This window comes from Liolophura sinensis, chromosome 9 (genome assembly GCF_032854445.1).
Source record: "Liolophura sinensis isolate JHLJ2023 chromosome 9, CUHK_Ljap_v2, whole genome shotgun sequence".
NCBI lineage: Eukaryota > Metazoa > Mollusca > Polyplacophora > Chitonida > Chitonidae > Liolophura > Liolophura sinensis.
This window is the reverse complement of record NC_088303.1, coordinates 22,761,103-22,775,300: the sequence shown is the minus strand read 5'-3', so window position 1 is coordinate 22,775,300 and position 14,198 is coordinate 22,761,103. Positions and strand designations below refer to the sequence as shown.

The 14,198-nt window shown below is 38.8% G+C and overlaps 1 protein-coding gene across 1 annotated transcript; it reads right to left on the bottom strand.

The window, feature by feature from the left end:
* Positions 1-3,666: 3,666 nt before the first annotated feature.
* LOC135475711 (fucolectin-like) lies at positions 3,667-7,291 on the bottom strand. Its single transcript, XM_064755643.1, has 4 exons — positions 7,228-7,291; positions 5,969-6,202; positions 5,644-5,880; positions 3,667-3,758 (listed from the first exon to the last, which is right to left on the bottom strand). The coding sequence occupies exons 1-4, from the start codon at positions 7,289-7,291 to the stop codon at positions 3,667-3,669; spliced, it is 627 nt and encodes a 208-aa protein (XP_064611713.1).
* Between the last annotated feature and the right edge of the window lie 6,907 nt (positions 7,292-14,198).

Below are 14,198 nucleotides of genomic sequence, written 5' to 3'. Positions count from 1 at the left end.
CGATCAATGGACATTACTTATGGTGCATATATTACATACAGTGGGCGGACCACGAACAAAGCTCATGTAAGAAATGCTACCAACATAGTAGTATGGCGGCTGGTAGACTAGTTATATATTGCCCAGGGTTGGAGGTCAGGGAGTATAATTGTGTTCTGTAGATACCTGCACATTATACTACACAATTCTGTGTTGACCAATAGCTAGGCTTTGCTGGCGAAGTTCCAGAGGTTGATACAAGTGGCGCACGATTCCCACCAATATTTCTGGCCTGACACGTTTCAGTCATAATTCTGTGGGGAGGTGTTTTCGTGCCACTTAGTTCTTCAAAGCACAAATTAGATCGTATTTGACGAACCTGTTCGTCGTAGTTTTCCCCTTTATATCTTACCATCACTAGACCATGTTGATAAAAGTAGTGGATTGTTGGAAGCCGATTTTAGAAGTTGCTGATTTTTGGACGTTAAGTCTTCTTTAATCATGATGTTAGGACCCTTAATTTGCCGATAAGAACTTAGTAATTACTCCCCTTGGTTTACAGTCAATGTCAGGACGGGGAGACCATAGATGGTGGGAAACATTAATATCACCTGTTATCAGATTGATATTTAATTTAGTGTTAACAAGTGTGATCACTTTCTGCATACATCAACCAAACCAGCGCTAAAATTTTCTTTCGGGTGTTCTGATTAAGTTTTAGCTTTCTTCAAGTTTCATCTCCTTTTCAAAACAGCTCAAGGGTCAAAAGTAAAAACACAGAGCCCTATAAGAACTTGGAGTTCCGTTGAATTAGCATGATTCCGTGTACATGAATCAAACCAAGTACCAAAATTACACTCAAACACATCGTAGTTAACGATCAGTAGATATTTTTATATCGAATCAATTACCATAACAGCTTAAAACACCAAGTCGAAAAACATTTAAATAATTAGTACAATTAAGTAGACCTACATTAACAAAGCTAACACTGATATAATGTTTTTGAGTCAGCCTGAGTAACGATTGAGGCTTTCTTACGCTCAAGCGTCTGAACACAGAGAATTAATTTGTCTGCCTTTAAAACTCACACTTTTCAGAAGACATGGTTATACCTTAAAGTACATGTAGAAGGGGGTATTAAATATTGAAATATATTAAATATTTCATGCATCGTGCCTCATTGATGATGATTTCAAGTTTGAAATGTTAAACGAGAAAACAACGCTTGCAGGCAATGCGTTCGGCTTACGATTGCATAATATTACCTCAATTTTTTATTGACCAAATGATGATACACCCAGTTTTTATGCGGAAAAAACATTACAGGTGACAAAGAAAGACATTTTTTGACCCTTTCTTTTGGGACTAGAATCTAATTCAGAAATGGATTATTACAAATATCGCCATATTAAAACTTCAATGTCACGTGATTTCGTACTGAAATGACTTAAATTAAAAATTTTAAGGATTTAAATTTAAAGATTTAAATTTAATCGAGTATTTCATAAGGATACCAACATAAACATAAAAGGAATTTCACGTGCAAAATCCCGAAGAAACCTGTCCGAGGGAACTGTACATTCTTCAAGATACACAGTGTTTGTTAAATTAACCCCTGCCTATCTGGTTGTATATGTAATTAAAGACGTACAGCAGAGGGAGTATAACGAGAATAGGGACGACAGTGTCATACTTGGCAAATGGTCACACTTAATCGATGAAATACGGCGTCTTGTCAGTTTACCTCAGTTAGGGTTTTATTCTAACTGTTCTTGTAAATGCATGAATAGTAGCAATTTTTACGCCCCCTAGCACCATGGCTTAAGTAGAATTAGAAAAAAATGCGGTGATGTTAATTGCAATTTATTAGACGTCACTGGTCTAGAATTACTCCTAATGCTGTTTTGTCATGACATTTAAGATACAAGCACATTAAAACAATGCAACGGGACCAGGCCTCGGGGATTCTTAATCCACCAGCATAATCCTGATTTACGCAGGAATACAATATAATTCAAGATGTACAGCATAGAGAGTAAAACCAGAGCAGCAACGACAGTGTGATAGCTGGTAAATGGTCACATGTAACCGGTGAGATACGGCGTCTTGTCAGTTTAGCTCAGTCAGGGTTTTATTTTAACTGTTCATGTAAATGCATAAATAGTAGCAATTTACACGCCCCTAGCAGAATGGCTTATGTAGAATAGCTCAGACCATTCAATGTGCCTGATGAAAATAAATTTAAAATTTGATTAAACGAGTGCCTAGAATAAATTTCTTGTAAAATCATTTCATTAAAAGTAATATTAGCCTATACTTTTCATATTTTAGACTATACTGAAGAAAATTATATTAATGTCGATTTCCTTTTGATTGAATATGAAACAGCACTTAATTTAGTCGTATAAAATTTTATTTAGAAAGTAAAGACAGGCTAACATCGCAATCCTGGATAAAGACTTGTTCTGACAATTTAAAATGTAGAATCTGTCAGGATAGTGACGCAGCTGATGATTTGTTTAGTTGGTGGCGGGTCCCGAAAGGGTGTACGTATTTCACATTTCATTTTTGTTACCTGCAGAATATTTTTATTTGATTTAGGATGCTGAACACTCGAAATCCGCTTTCATCCCACCATAATGCTTACCGGCGTTTTATAAGTGAAAAATTCTTGAGTTCGGCGTAAAACATCAATCAATCAAATAAATAAATAAATACCGGTATTGCAGGTGTAACTTCTCCGTTACACCGTAGTTTATATGCAGAAAGTGATGTAAAGTTATTCTTTGAATAAGACGATAGTAAGGATAACGATGGAATAACTTATACTATGGTGTACATACGCCAGGTTTGCTGATGTAAGCCTCATCTACCCAGGGGTAGGTTGAAGGAGTAGAATAGGGCCGATGGCATCACTGTAGACCGTGTCGAGAAAGGACCTGGTACGGTAAGGGGGAGAATTGGCCGAAGAGAGGTACAATAAGAAAGTGTAAATTTCAACAATCTTACAGTTCTGTAAATTTCCAAATCAGAAGTACAAAACTTGATCGAAGTAAGCTACCCATAAAAGTTATATTACCATAAAAAGAGATGCTTGCTTAGTAATAAGCCGCCAAAAATGCACTCTTGATCAAAAATTTGTCGTGCAAATGAAGCACTGTTGTTTTACAATATGAAGATCTTTACTGAATCTTCATGTGTGCCTTTTTAAGTGATCACAAAGTTTGGTTTTGGGTAACTTTTGTCTTCATATGTAAAGTATAAATTTTAAAAATGTCATTAGTTTTGTCATATTTTGACAAGCTTAAAATCCGTATTTCTGTCATAGTCTCTCAGGCATCCGTCATAGTGCAGTGAATTAAAGACGTCACTGTGGACAACAAGTTGCATATATAATATATATATATATATATATATATATATATATATATATATATATATATATATATATATATATATATATATATATATATATATATTTCATTTTGACTGCAGTAGGCTACCAATTTTCCATTTAATGACTGATACCAATTTTCCATTTAATGACTTATACGTCGCCTCAGTGCATGTTTGGAGCTTTGTTTGTCTAACGCTTGCCATATAACAGTAAAAGAAGAGTAAAACAGAACTGAATAAAATAAGTGGCCTTACGAGAATATCAGCAGCTGTCCCTCACAGCTATAGTCAGTTTCGCTTCTTGAGGTGAACAGTTTCTTGCACTGGGACTGATTCCCCGCCGTACCATATCAGGTCCTTTGTGTTCTGTTGAGGGGATGCTGCATGGTTCCAAATCATGTTGAAAAATTCTCTTCAAAATCGTTTCTTAAGGGAAATGATAGGCTTTCCTTCTGAGTAATTTGTCTCCTTTTCACCTGCTCGATACAGTGCAAACATTTGGTATTCACTCAGTCTTACTGCAGATACAGTGCAACACTGTTTCATTTTTCAACAGTGGTTTGTCTTTCCTAATGGTAGCGACATTTAAGTTCTTTAAACTGGTATTTACTTCGTTCATAGTGACACATTTTCACATTGGTCCTTTACGCTGTAGTCAAGAATATTTCACTTATACGACCGTGACCAGCATTATGGTGGGAAGAAACCGGGCACAGCCAGGGGAAAGCCCATGGCCATCAGCAGGTTGCTGCTAAACCTTAGAGTGCTACATTTTGGATGGGGATATCCGTGTTCAAATCCCGATGGGAAGCACAGAGTAAATCTGTACACCTTACACATCATATAAAAACAAATTCAAAACAACTTAAACGCGCCATATATATTTGAACTGGCTAAAACATGTGTGCATTATCGGAATTAACAAAATTGCAGGTTTAGTCTAAATGGAAAATCTCTAAATGTGTTGGTATGGAAATAAATAATACACGGGTCGAAATGTAAACAACTGTTAGGTGCACGCAAGAGCATTTGAAGGGTTCACCCTACACATCAAACTTATATCTTGTCCCTTCAGAAATATTAATGGCAGCCGTTCCTCTTCCCTCGACGAGTAGTTCACAACCGTGATATTTGTCAAAATAGAAGGATGTACAAATAGGTGAGAGCCGACAGTAGACTACACAAGCTAGCAGACTCGGGGTCCGAACGACTTCCAGGAGTTCCCTTTGAGACACCGCTGGTGATACTCTCTTCACTGAGAAATCTCGTTCTGAAAAAATACCACATATATTTCGTGAAATGCCTAGTTAAAACTGAGTTTACAGCTGACTTTCACTGCATAGAAATAAGGCTGACTTTCACTGCCCAGAATTAAGGCTGACTTTCACTGCATAGAATTAAGGCTGGCTTGCACTGCCCAGAATTAAGGCAGACTTTCACTGCATAGAATTAAGGCAGACTTTCACTGCATAGAATTAAGGCTGACTTTCACTGCATATAATTAAGGCTGACTTTCACTGCATAGAATATCGTTCTGAAAAAATACCACATATATTTCTTGAAATGCGTAGCTAAAACTGAGTTTACCGCTGACTTTCACTGCATAGAAATAAGGCTGACTTTCACTGCACAGAATTAAGGCTGACTTTCACTGCATAGAATTAAGGCTGACTTGCACTGCCCAGAATTAAGGCTGACTTTCACTGCATAGAATTAAGGCTGACTTTCACTGCATAGAATTGAGAGTAGTGCCCAAATAGTTAAGACCTTTGTTTCTCGATCGTTAAAACAAAATTTTCGTAACCGCTCATTCCTTCATTTAATCGCTAGGAGGGCCGAGGTTTAGGATTTAGTCCCGGACTTTTCCCGGAATTTCCCCGCTCTCATTGTTCACAGGAGCTTGGTGAGAACAAGCCGCTTGTACGACGCTGTTGATGCCGCTTTTGCAGTCTAACATTCGTTCAAGACCACATGGGAAAGCTCGTTTGTAAGGTGCTGTACCTGGGGCACTCCGCTTTTCACCAGCCAAGAATTTGACCACCATGCGTGGAAAACCTTTGGGTTTAACGTTACACAACGATCAGATAAATAATGATTTCTTATTCAGGCTTTAAGTAAGGAAGTCGTCTTGTGCAGTTGGCCAAGTGCGGCACGAGCAGTTTAACGGGAAAAAAATGGTTTACATGTAGGCTTGTTCTTAAGTTCTGTGCAAAATGGAAACAATCGTGTTAATAAATTGACAATAAACAAGTAAAAATATAATACCCGTGTCACTGCCGTATACCATGACTTGGCAGAAGGCCATGACCCTGTCGGCTGCCCAATCCCAGCGCGTGACCTTGACGAATCTTGCCATAGTGCTGGTAGAACACGGATACACCCGGGTAACACCCTGTGGTACCCAGCCGCTCTCGTAGAAACAAGTGACTGGATTTATGAAGCCATTCGGGGTCCCATCAGTGAAGGCCGATAACTCGACAGAGAAATTCGTCATTATAAAGCCTACAAAAAAATTCATGCATATTATTTTGTTAATTATTCAACAGGAGATAATAATATTTTACAAAAGACTTCTGGAATAGGGCCTTACCCCAATTTCGGGTAACAATGGCCACTTCGTCTATCCTGTAGATATCTTGCAGATCCACCGCCCACCAGGGGTTAAGATCCCAGCCTGCACGGATACACGTGGATCCTATTTCTTCCACCTCTAGATTCCCGTCCACAGCGTAGTCAGCCACGCCCAAGTGTGTCCTACCTCCAAACGAGTATTCCGTCGTACTGCTTTGATAGGCAGGTTTCCTAAGAGCTAAATTTTTTCTCCCTAAAACAGGAAGGCAAACAGATATGCTTATTTACATATTGTTGTTTGATTAGTATGGTGTTAGAAAGGTGGCTGCGCACAAATTAATAATTAAATTAAATTTTTTAATATTAGGTTTCATTGTTTCAGGGCGGGTGAAATAAAAGATAACAATTTTTCAACGTATTTTGTCAATACATAAATTGTCAATACCTATAATTCTTTTGACAGAGGAAAAGAGGATCCGCATCGAAGCCGGGAGACTTAGGTTCAAATCCGGGTCGAGTCAGACCAAAGACTTTATAAATGGTACATTTTGCTGCCTCTCTTTACAGTGTTCAGAACTGCAAGGTTAGACCAAGGAAACGGGACTGGCTGGCCCGGTGTCAGTATGATGTGATTGGGTGGGGTGTCATGTCAGGTGTCTTCGGCATGATGCTTCAGTGGCGGCAGCACTTCGGCGGCATTGCCGTAAGAAGACATAGTAAATGTACACACGCCTAGGATACTCTCCCGAAAGTGGTCACTGTCGGTTCAAGTCCAGCTCATGTTGTCTTCCCGCCAGGTCGAACGTGGGAAGGTCTGGCTGCAACCTGCGGGTGGTCGTGGGTTTCCACAGAGCTCTGCCCGGTTTCCTCCCACCATAATGCTGGCCGCCGTCGTATAAGTGAAATATTCTTGAGTTTGGCGTAAAACACAAATCAAATAAGTAAATACAATACAGGGCCTACACATAGAAAAATAAATTGGTGGTGGGAGATCACTGACAAACTGATATGCAATGTCCATATAAGTATGTATTCATATATTTTAGTTAAAACGTTTCTGTGAGTCCGCAGAAGATATTCAAATATTCCACAATTTTACCTCTATAGGATTTGTTGACGGACATTATATGAAAAGATCAATGGCTCTTTTAGGTCGTGAAAAAATCTTTCATTAATTTTCTGTAATTAACACAATGTAAAATATTTGTTACACTTTTGTTAAGTACACAACCACAGTAAGTATCTGTGGTAAGCACTCCTAAATATTGTGTTACTTACCCTGTGTATACCCCACGAAGAAGAAAGTCACGAAATGGTACAGGTTAAACAAAGTAAGTGTCATGGTTTCCTTAGTTCAAGGAAGCGCCCATCGAAAGCAAATCAGTGAAGGAAGCGTCTATCAAAAGCAAATCAGTGAAGGAAGCGCCCATCAAAAGCAAATCAGTGAAGGAAGCGATGACCATACAAAGTATGTGACAGACGCAGAAACGCTGTCAGCTTTTGAAACAACATATACAATCTCTGTCTCTCAACGACACCAGTAGACAGAGAAAATTGATAATTATTGAACAAAGTTAAGGAACTTATTTATCCACGTTAGGCAAAATACTTAGTAAGTGAACTAAAGGCTTTCTGTTACTGCTTTCAAGTTCAAAAGTTCCTGTAATAAAGAAAAATACCATCACTAGAATATAAGATGGAAGGAAACAATCGATTTGCACTCGCCGCTTTTTAGCAAACCACCTGTGAAAACAGCTCTTTTGTCTGTTCAGGTACACGTACCTATACAGGCATTGCTTAAATACGCAGTGTTTTCTCCTTAAAGACGTACCGAACAGGAATATCTCAAGTTAATTGGTACATGCATAATGATTAAGACACATTTTGTTGATGTTTTGTAAAATCTAATTCAGTATTCAAACTGCCACAAAATCGATGTAACTTCTGAATCCTTGTGTTATGTCTACAGTGCCGGTAAGTACATATAGTCCTATGGACATTTTGTGGCTTGAATGGCCATTGTTTCAAGGAATTGGAAGATACGAGGACGTATAATGTATATAGTATTGTGAATATCTTATAGATGTGTGATAGCCAAGAAGTTGTCGAAGAACGTAAAGCTCTGTTCCCAACAAGGTAATATGCACTGGTTTTACTAATTATGCCGTTGACAAACTAGATACGTTTTTTGTAATCCAAATGCATTCGAATCTATTCGCATTCAGCCGGAATATAATAACGTTGTCACACAGTCTGCCAGTGTGCATCGACGTGGACACAGTGGATTCTGTTGAATTAAAATTCCTTCCTAATGACAGGATATGTCACACTTCCGTTGGAGCTTTGGGAAACCGTGTCGCGTCTTGTACGCATGCGCAGTCATAATATAATCGAACCGAACTGAATCAAATTTCTGAAACCATCTACATATGTGGGTTGCAATCAATTCACATCGAAACATCGTAACCAAATCTGGTGTGTCCACGACGATATTCAATTCAAATCCATGCGCAAGGATGCACATTCTGTTTTGAATGTCAGAATTTCAAATGTGGTTTAAACGCTTATTTAACGCTTGCAGGTAATTATACGGAATGTTTCTGTTTAATGCTATCAATAATTCTGTTTGAAGGACAATACACGGATTAATTAAACGAACCTGCTGTGATTCTCACCGGAAGTTTAAGGCTTTACAACACCGTATCGCATCTCTGAGGCTCTCTTCTAAATGTCGCGACTACTTTTCTTTAACCAAAAGGTTTATCATTTAGCACTTATCATGTTCAGCTTACATTTTGTATTTGTCTCTACATGCTATAATGTGTAGCATGTTCAATACGTCGACGTGAGGTTTGGACTCTTTGTGTACTGCACGTGAGTTTGTTGTTACACAATCTTTGGCGCCATTAGCTCTAATCGATATTTTAAAGTGGTTTGATGTTTTACAAGTTTACAACATAGGGAGAGAGAAGTGAATGAACGGTCATGGTTCACAGGGAATCATCGATCAATGGTAATTGGCCAATATGAGCCGATACTAAAAGCCACTCTTGTCGTTTATTACGTGAGCACGGTCAGTAGAAGAAAAGATTCTTGACATATGACTTTCTTCAGAGAAACATCTCTCCATACTTTCACATATAATGGAAAGATACTGCTTCTAATATTAATACACTGTAACTAGGTTCATATGTAGCCTAACCAGCTGAAGTTGGAAGGATTGGTTAGTCGTGAAACGTGCAAATATAGTCTATAGTCTTCTTTTCGTTGGGAACTTGCTAACACCGCAACTAAGTTTTGTAACTTTGGACTTTCCGTACAGTCACCGTGAGGGGTTGGGGTTGCGTGACATGACTATCCTAAGGACTCAAACGAGGCCCACATCGGTACCGGAAGCTCTGCGTCTCAACACTGCCATAAACGGGTTGTCTGCCTATTCTATCCAACGAGTGATGGTGAATTCTGAATTGATCCGCAGAAAGTGAATTAAATTTAAATATAACCATCGATACCAGTGTACGGATCAAGCTGAGCGTGTGTCAAATCTTTTAGGGAGAAGTTTTCAAATCCTATCTGTCTGCATGGCCGCATTTAGAGGCTCTAACTAGTTTTACAGGATTAAAGACATCGACAGATTCTTTGTGAATAGATAAGATGGTAGCTTGTTAAATCGGGTTTGACTCATTGAAGAACGATAGTGCACGTGGTTGATCTTGTCCCCGTGCAATGGTATCTGTTGCTTGCAGAGCTTAATTTTTTAATGCTGCGCATACATGTGCAATATGTGTGTAGGTTGATTCCATCAGAGACTTTTGCAGAATATGGAACTGTGTATGGATAGATTTTACGTTGCTACATGTTCCATAACGACTAAATAAAGTTCATTGCATCTGTGGTGTTCTCATCTACTGAGAACTTCAACTGTTCCAGATCTATTCTACGTGAGACACGATTGTTTTTTGGAAGTCTTGGTTCAAATATTATCGAGGATCATCACCATAAACCGACTCTAGTATCCTTATGAATCAATTAATGTCCTTAAGGAATCAAAGCAAATGTCACTGCGCGATCCGTTCAGGCACACATCCCATTCCCGGGATTTATTCAGTTTTTGGATTGGTATTTTACGCCATACTCGAGAAAGCGGCCAGAGCCCGGGGAAAACCCACGACCATCTGCAGGTTGCTGGAAAACTTTCCTACGTACGGCCGGAGAGGAAACTAGCTTCTGCTGGACCTGAATTCACAGCGAACGCATTGCTGAATCTCCTGGGTCATTTCACCGCACTGCCGTGCTCACCACATGGGCCACTATTCCAGACTCCGTAGTTACAACTACCAAGTCCTCCCCGCTATGCTTTCTGACCGGACTGGAACATAGGACTTTAGTACCTGGTGTATGTATTGGATTGGACATTGCCTTCTGGTGGTGGGAAATTTTTGGGTGAAAAGGAAGTGGGGCGTCAAAGCGGGGAGTTAGCTTATAGCTGATGCATCAGATCGGCCCAAAATATTTTTTATGTTTAAAACATACAAGATATGACTGTATATGTGTTTGTAATAGAGTGTATGTTAAAACATACAAGATATTGACTGTATAATGTGGTTGTAATAGAGTGTCAATATTGCTATCGTTATACATGGTACAGCGAATTGAAAATGCTCCAGTCTGCATTTTTGTCTATTTTATGCAGATTTGGACACTTTTACATCCTGATATAGTGATGAAGAAAAATATGCCCAAGAATACAATTGCACAGAATAAGTATCTGTACACTTCTCTACCTTTGTGCAAAGATATTTTGAGGGCACAACTACATTCCTGATTAAAAACTATGACTTTGTTGTTTGTTCTAAGATAATTCTCCACAAAATGCATGTACCTACATGTAATCACCTGTTTGTTTGATGACCCAGTTTTCAGTTTGCGATCAACGGATGATAGACAGCTGATGTCGAATACGTTCAGCCGGACAAACATTCCGTCTCAGCTATGGGCCGAATTCCCACCTCATCACCTCACCCCACCTCATCACCTCAGCCCACCTCATCACCTCACCTCCTTTGATTAGAATACAAATTTCTTGTGTTGTGCCGATATTAACGCGCTTTAATTTGCAACATGTTGTTTACCACGATCAACTAGGCTAAGGACACGACCATGGCGATGTGGCCAATAAGCCTTTGGATTTCCCTTTTTTTTAACGGGCACCGCATTGGTAAACCTGTCATTTGACCAGCTGCATTGATCAAAATACACCTACATAGCACTGACCTTTTATATTTGTTTCTTAATTTGTTCTGGATATGAATTAAACCATGGGGCTGGTATGATTTCTCTTGTTCATCAAATACACTACTTGGAAATGTGAGCTTCAGAAGATACCTTGGATTGTTTCGGAAGAAGGCATGGCCGACACGCCTCAGGGATGGATAAGGTGAAGTCATATTTTACCACTGAGCCTGGTGAGGCGTCTAACTGACTGCGGAAGCTGTAGCCTACATACCTTCACCGACCCATGTTGTAGTGCCTAAATTCTTGTGTGGCGACCCTCGACATAATTACGAACAATTGCTGTTGACTTCCCAGGATTATATTTACTATTTGCGGTTTGCCTAAGGCAAGCCAAACGTTGCAATATTAAAAAACAAAACAGAAAATATATTTGATGTGAAAAAATTATTTAATACACTTCAATATTATGAAACAAAATCACATTTAGTGAAGAATGAAATCTCTGTAATGAAATAAATAAATACAGTAGTGTTTGTACAGTAAGAATTTAAATGATCTTTCATATTGGAACATGAAACAAATTTTGATGAGATTTGGGAGACTCATTGTGTAAGTATTGAATGTAAAAATACGCCTTCGATATCTGGAAAAAGGAAGGAAAGTTTACCGTCAGAGGACGCCTATCATCTGCGAGTCAATTGAGATGACGGAATCTATCCCAACCCCTCTTCCCCTGCCTTCGAGACACCAGTCGTTTCCAAATGTTGATTCAGTTTTCAGCTCAGTTGCATAGTTACGAGTGTCTCTTTAGAAATGTTCTTCTCAGGTTAGACTATATAATACCGGTATGTCACCGTCACCTCAGACATTTCTTTTTTTATATTAGGACAAGGCCTCTTGTCTAGAATACAATAACAGATAAAGAGTTTGTCAAGAAACCATGTGCCGTCTAATCCTAGACGAGGACTCTGGGTAGGATGTCTAAGAAAATCGTTCGCGAAACTTCTCAACGTCTCGAAACGTGGGCATTCAAAAAATATCTATAAGACAATCGCATTTCCTAAAGATAATTGGTTGAACTTAGCGATATATGTTTTGTCTTCGAAATAAATCGATCAGAGATTGGGTGTTACTAGTCTTTTGGCACAAAGCGTGCAGATCCCACTATTGACTCTGACTCTCGAAGGATAGCTGTCATCAACCAGCCATTAACCATGGTATACAAAAGGCCACGGCGATGTCTAACATGTCATGCTTGGAGACATCGATATGACTTGTTTTATTCTGGAAACACTGGAAGAGATTCACTGAAAGTTCTAACGGGATATTCACATTTTTTTACGCGTAGCTGAGACGAACAGCTTCATGAGTTGAAGGCGTTGTTGTTGTTTACGATGTTCGGATAATGTTCTCTTATTCTTGATATTGTCGGTGTAATATTGCATTACAGCTTAAACTGAAAGACAGCACCTGACTAATGTTTAAGTTCACTGAAAGACTACCATTCAAAGTATCTTAAACTGGCATTCAGTATTTTTTTCAACCCATTAAGAGGTTAGTGAAACTTTGTCTTGACAGAGCTTCAGTACGGCTCCATTATCGCTAGCAAGGAGACTTCACGTTTACTCCAGTTCTCTAACTTCGAAGGTATTGTCCAAATTATAGCAAAAGCAGTAGCCTATGGCAGATAAAAGTTGTGGACTTCGGCAAAGAAGGTCCAAGTGATAAATAGCTTTCTCGGAAATTGTACATAGGCCTACTGGAAGGATATTTCTTCCACTGCTTGAACTATTGATAGAATAAGCCTGCTATGTCATTTACAGTTTACAGTTTATCTAAATTTAGTAAGTAGCTTGCAGATGCACGGCTAGCTAGTTCGGGTCGTAACCTCCGGAGGGTTGTGCTGGTGATTTTGACACTTTTACATGTAAATATTTACAAAATTACAATAGGATTGTTATACAACATAGATTCATGCTCAATTCTTAAATAAATTGAAGTGAATCTAGGCACCACCAAGGCTGATCTAGACATACCATTGTCGCTGAACGTAAAGCTTCCGTTTTTAGGTGGTGGCTTCTAAGATGAGAGCAGTGATGACCTAGCTATCGCGGACGTCATGAAAAAAACCTCGGCTTCAACACGAGGTTTCAATAATTTTACTGTATTTGATAAAAGAAAGCAGAAAAAGTCATTCTGTGTATGCAAGAAAAGACAAAGGAACAAATTCAAATTTTCAATTCTCATAAACTTAGAGAAAAAAAAATTATATCATAAGGTTAAGCAATTATCAGATAATTTTAAGCATTGTCTGTCTGGTGAGATGCCGTTTTCTCATTCCCATCAACTTTCGGCATCCCTAATGAACCTTTTGCTGACTCTGATATTTGTTATTTACAAACTGCTAACTAAACTCTAAAATCAAGGAAAAAAATGTATTTGTATAATTTGAACAGCATGTCTTAGTATGCCTAGGGTCTACTGGGGAGTTGAATTGCGGTTTGGGCCGAGACGTTATGCTACTGTCTGACACAATTTGTGATACCTTCGTTGAGTATTACACGGCTTGTAAATCAACTAATTTTACGTCTGTGGTGGTCCGTAAATGATACAGACCTATTTCACACCACCGTGTGAAATGACCCCTCGGCTGTATGTAACTAGATCGTTGCAAACGATCTCAAAAAGATATATAATGCAGTAGTTTTGTGCTATCATATGTCTCTTCATGGAGAGAAAGGATACAGGCTGCGTCTCAGCTTAGTCCGGCGCAACCTGATAGCCACGTGTTTGATTGAATAAAATTCTCAAGGTGTCTTCCTCGATTCACACCAGCCATTTGTTTAGTATTGACATTTTGATCTACATGTTATTCGGTGAAATGTCATTGAAATAGTAAAGTATGATATTTTTTTTAGAAAGCTTGAGAATCTTGCTTTCGATTGAAATATGTTTTAACCAGGTGCTGTCTTATCCTTTAAGACTGCACATCAGCCATTTTGTTTTCCTTGTTT

Coding starts and splice junctions, on each gene's coding strand:
- LOC135475711 (XM_064755643.1), bottom strand. CDS start 7,291: ATGACACTTACTTTGTTTAACCTGTACCATTTCGTGACTTTCTTCTTC. Junction 6,203..7,227: donor CTTCGTGGGGTATACACAGG/GTAAGTAACACA, acceptor TTCCTGTTTTAG/GGAGAAAAAATTTAGCTCTT. Junction 3,759..5,643: donor GGTATACGGCAGTGACACGG/GTATTATATTTT, acceptor GGAACCATGCAG/CATCCCCTCAACAGAACACA.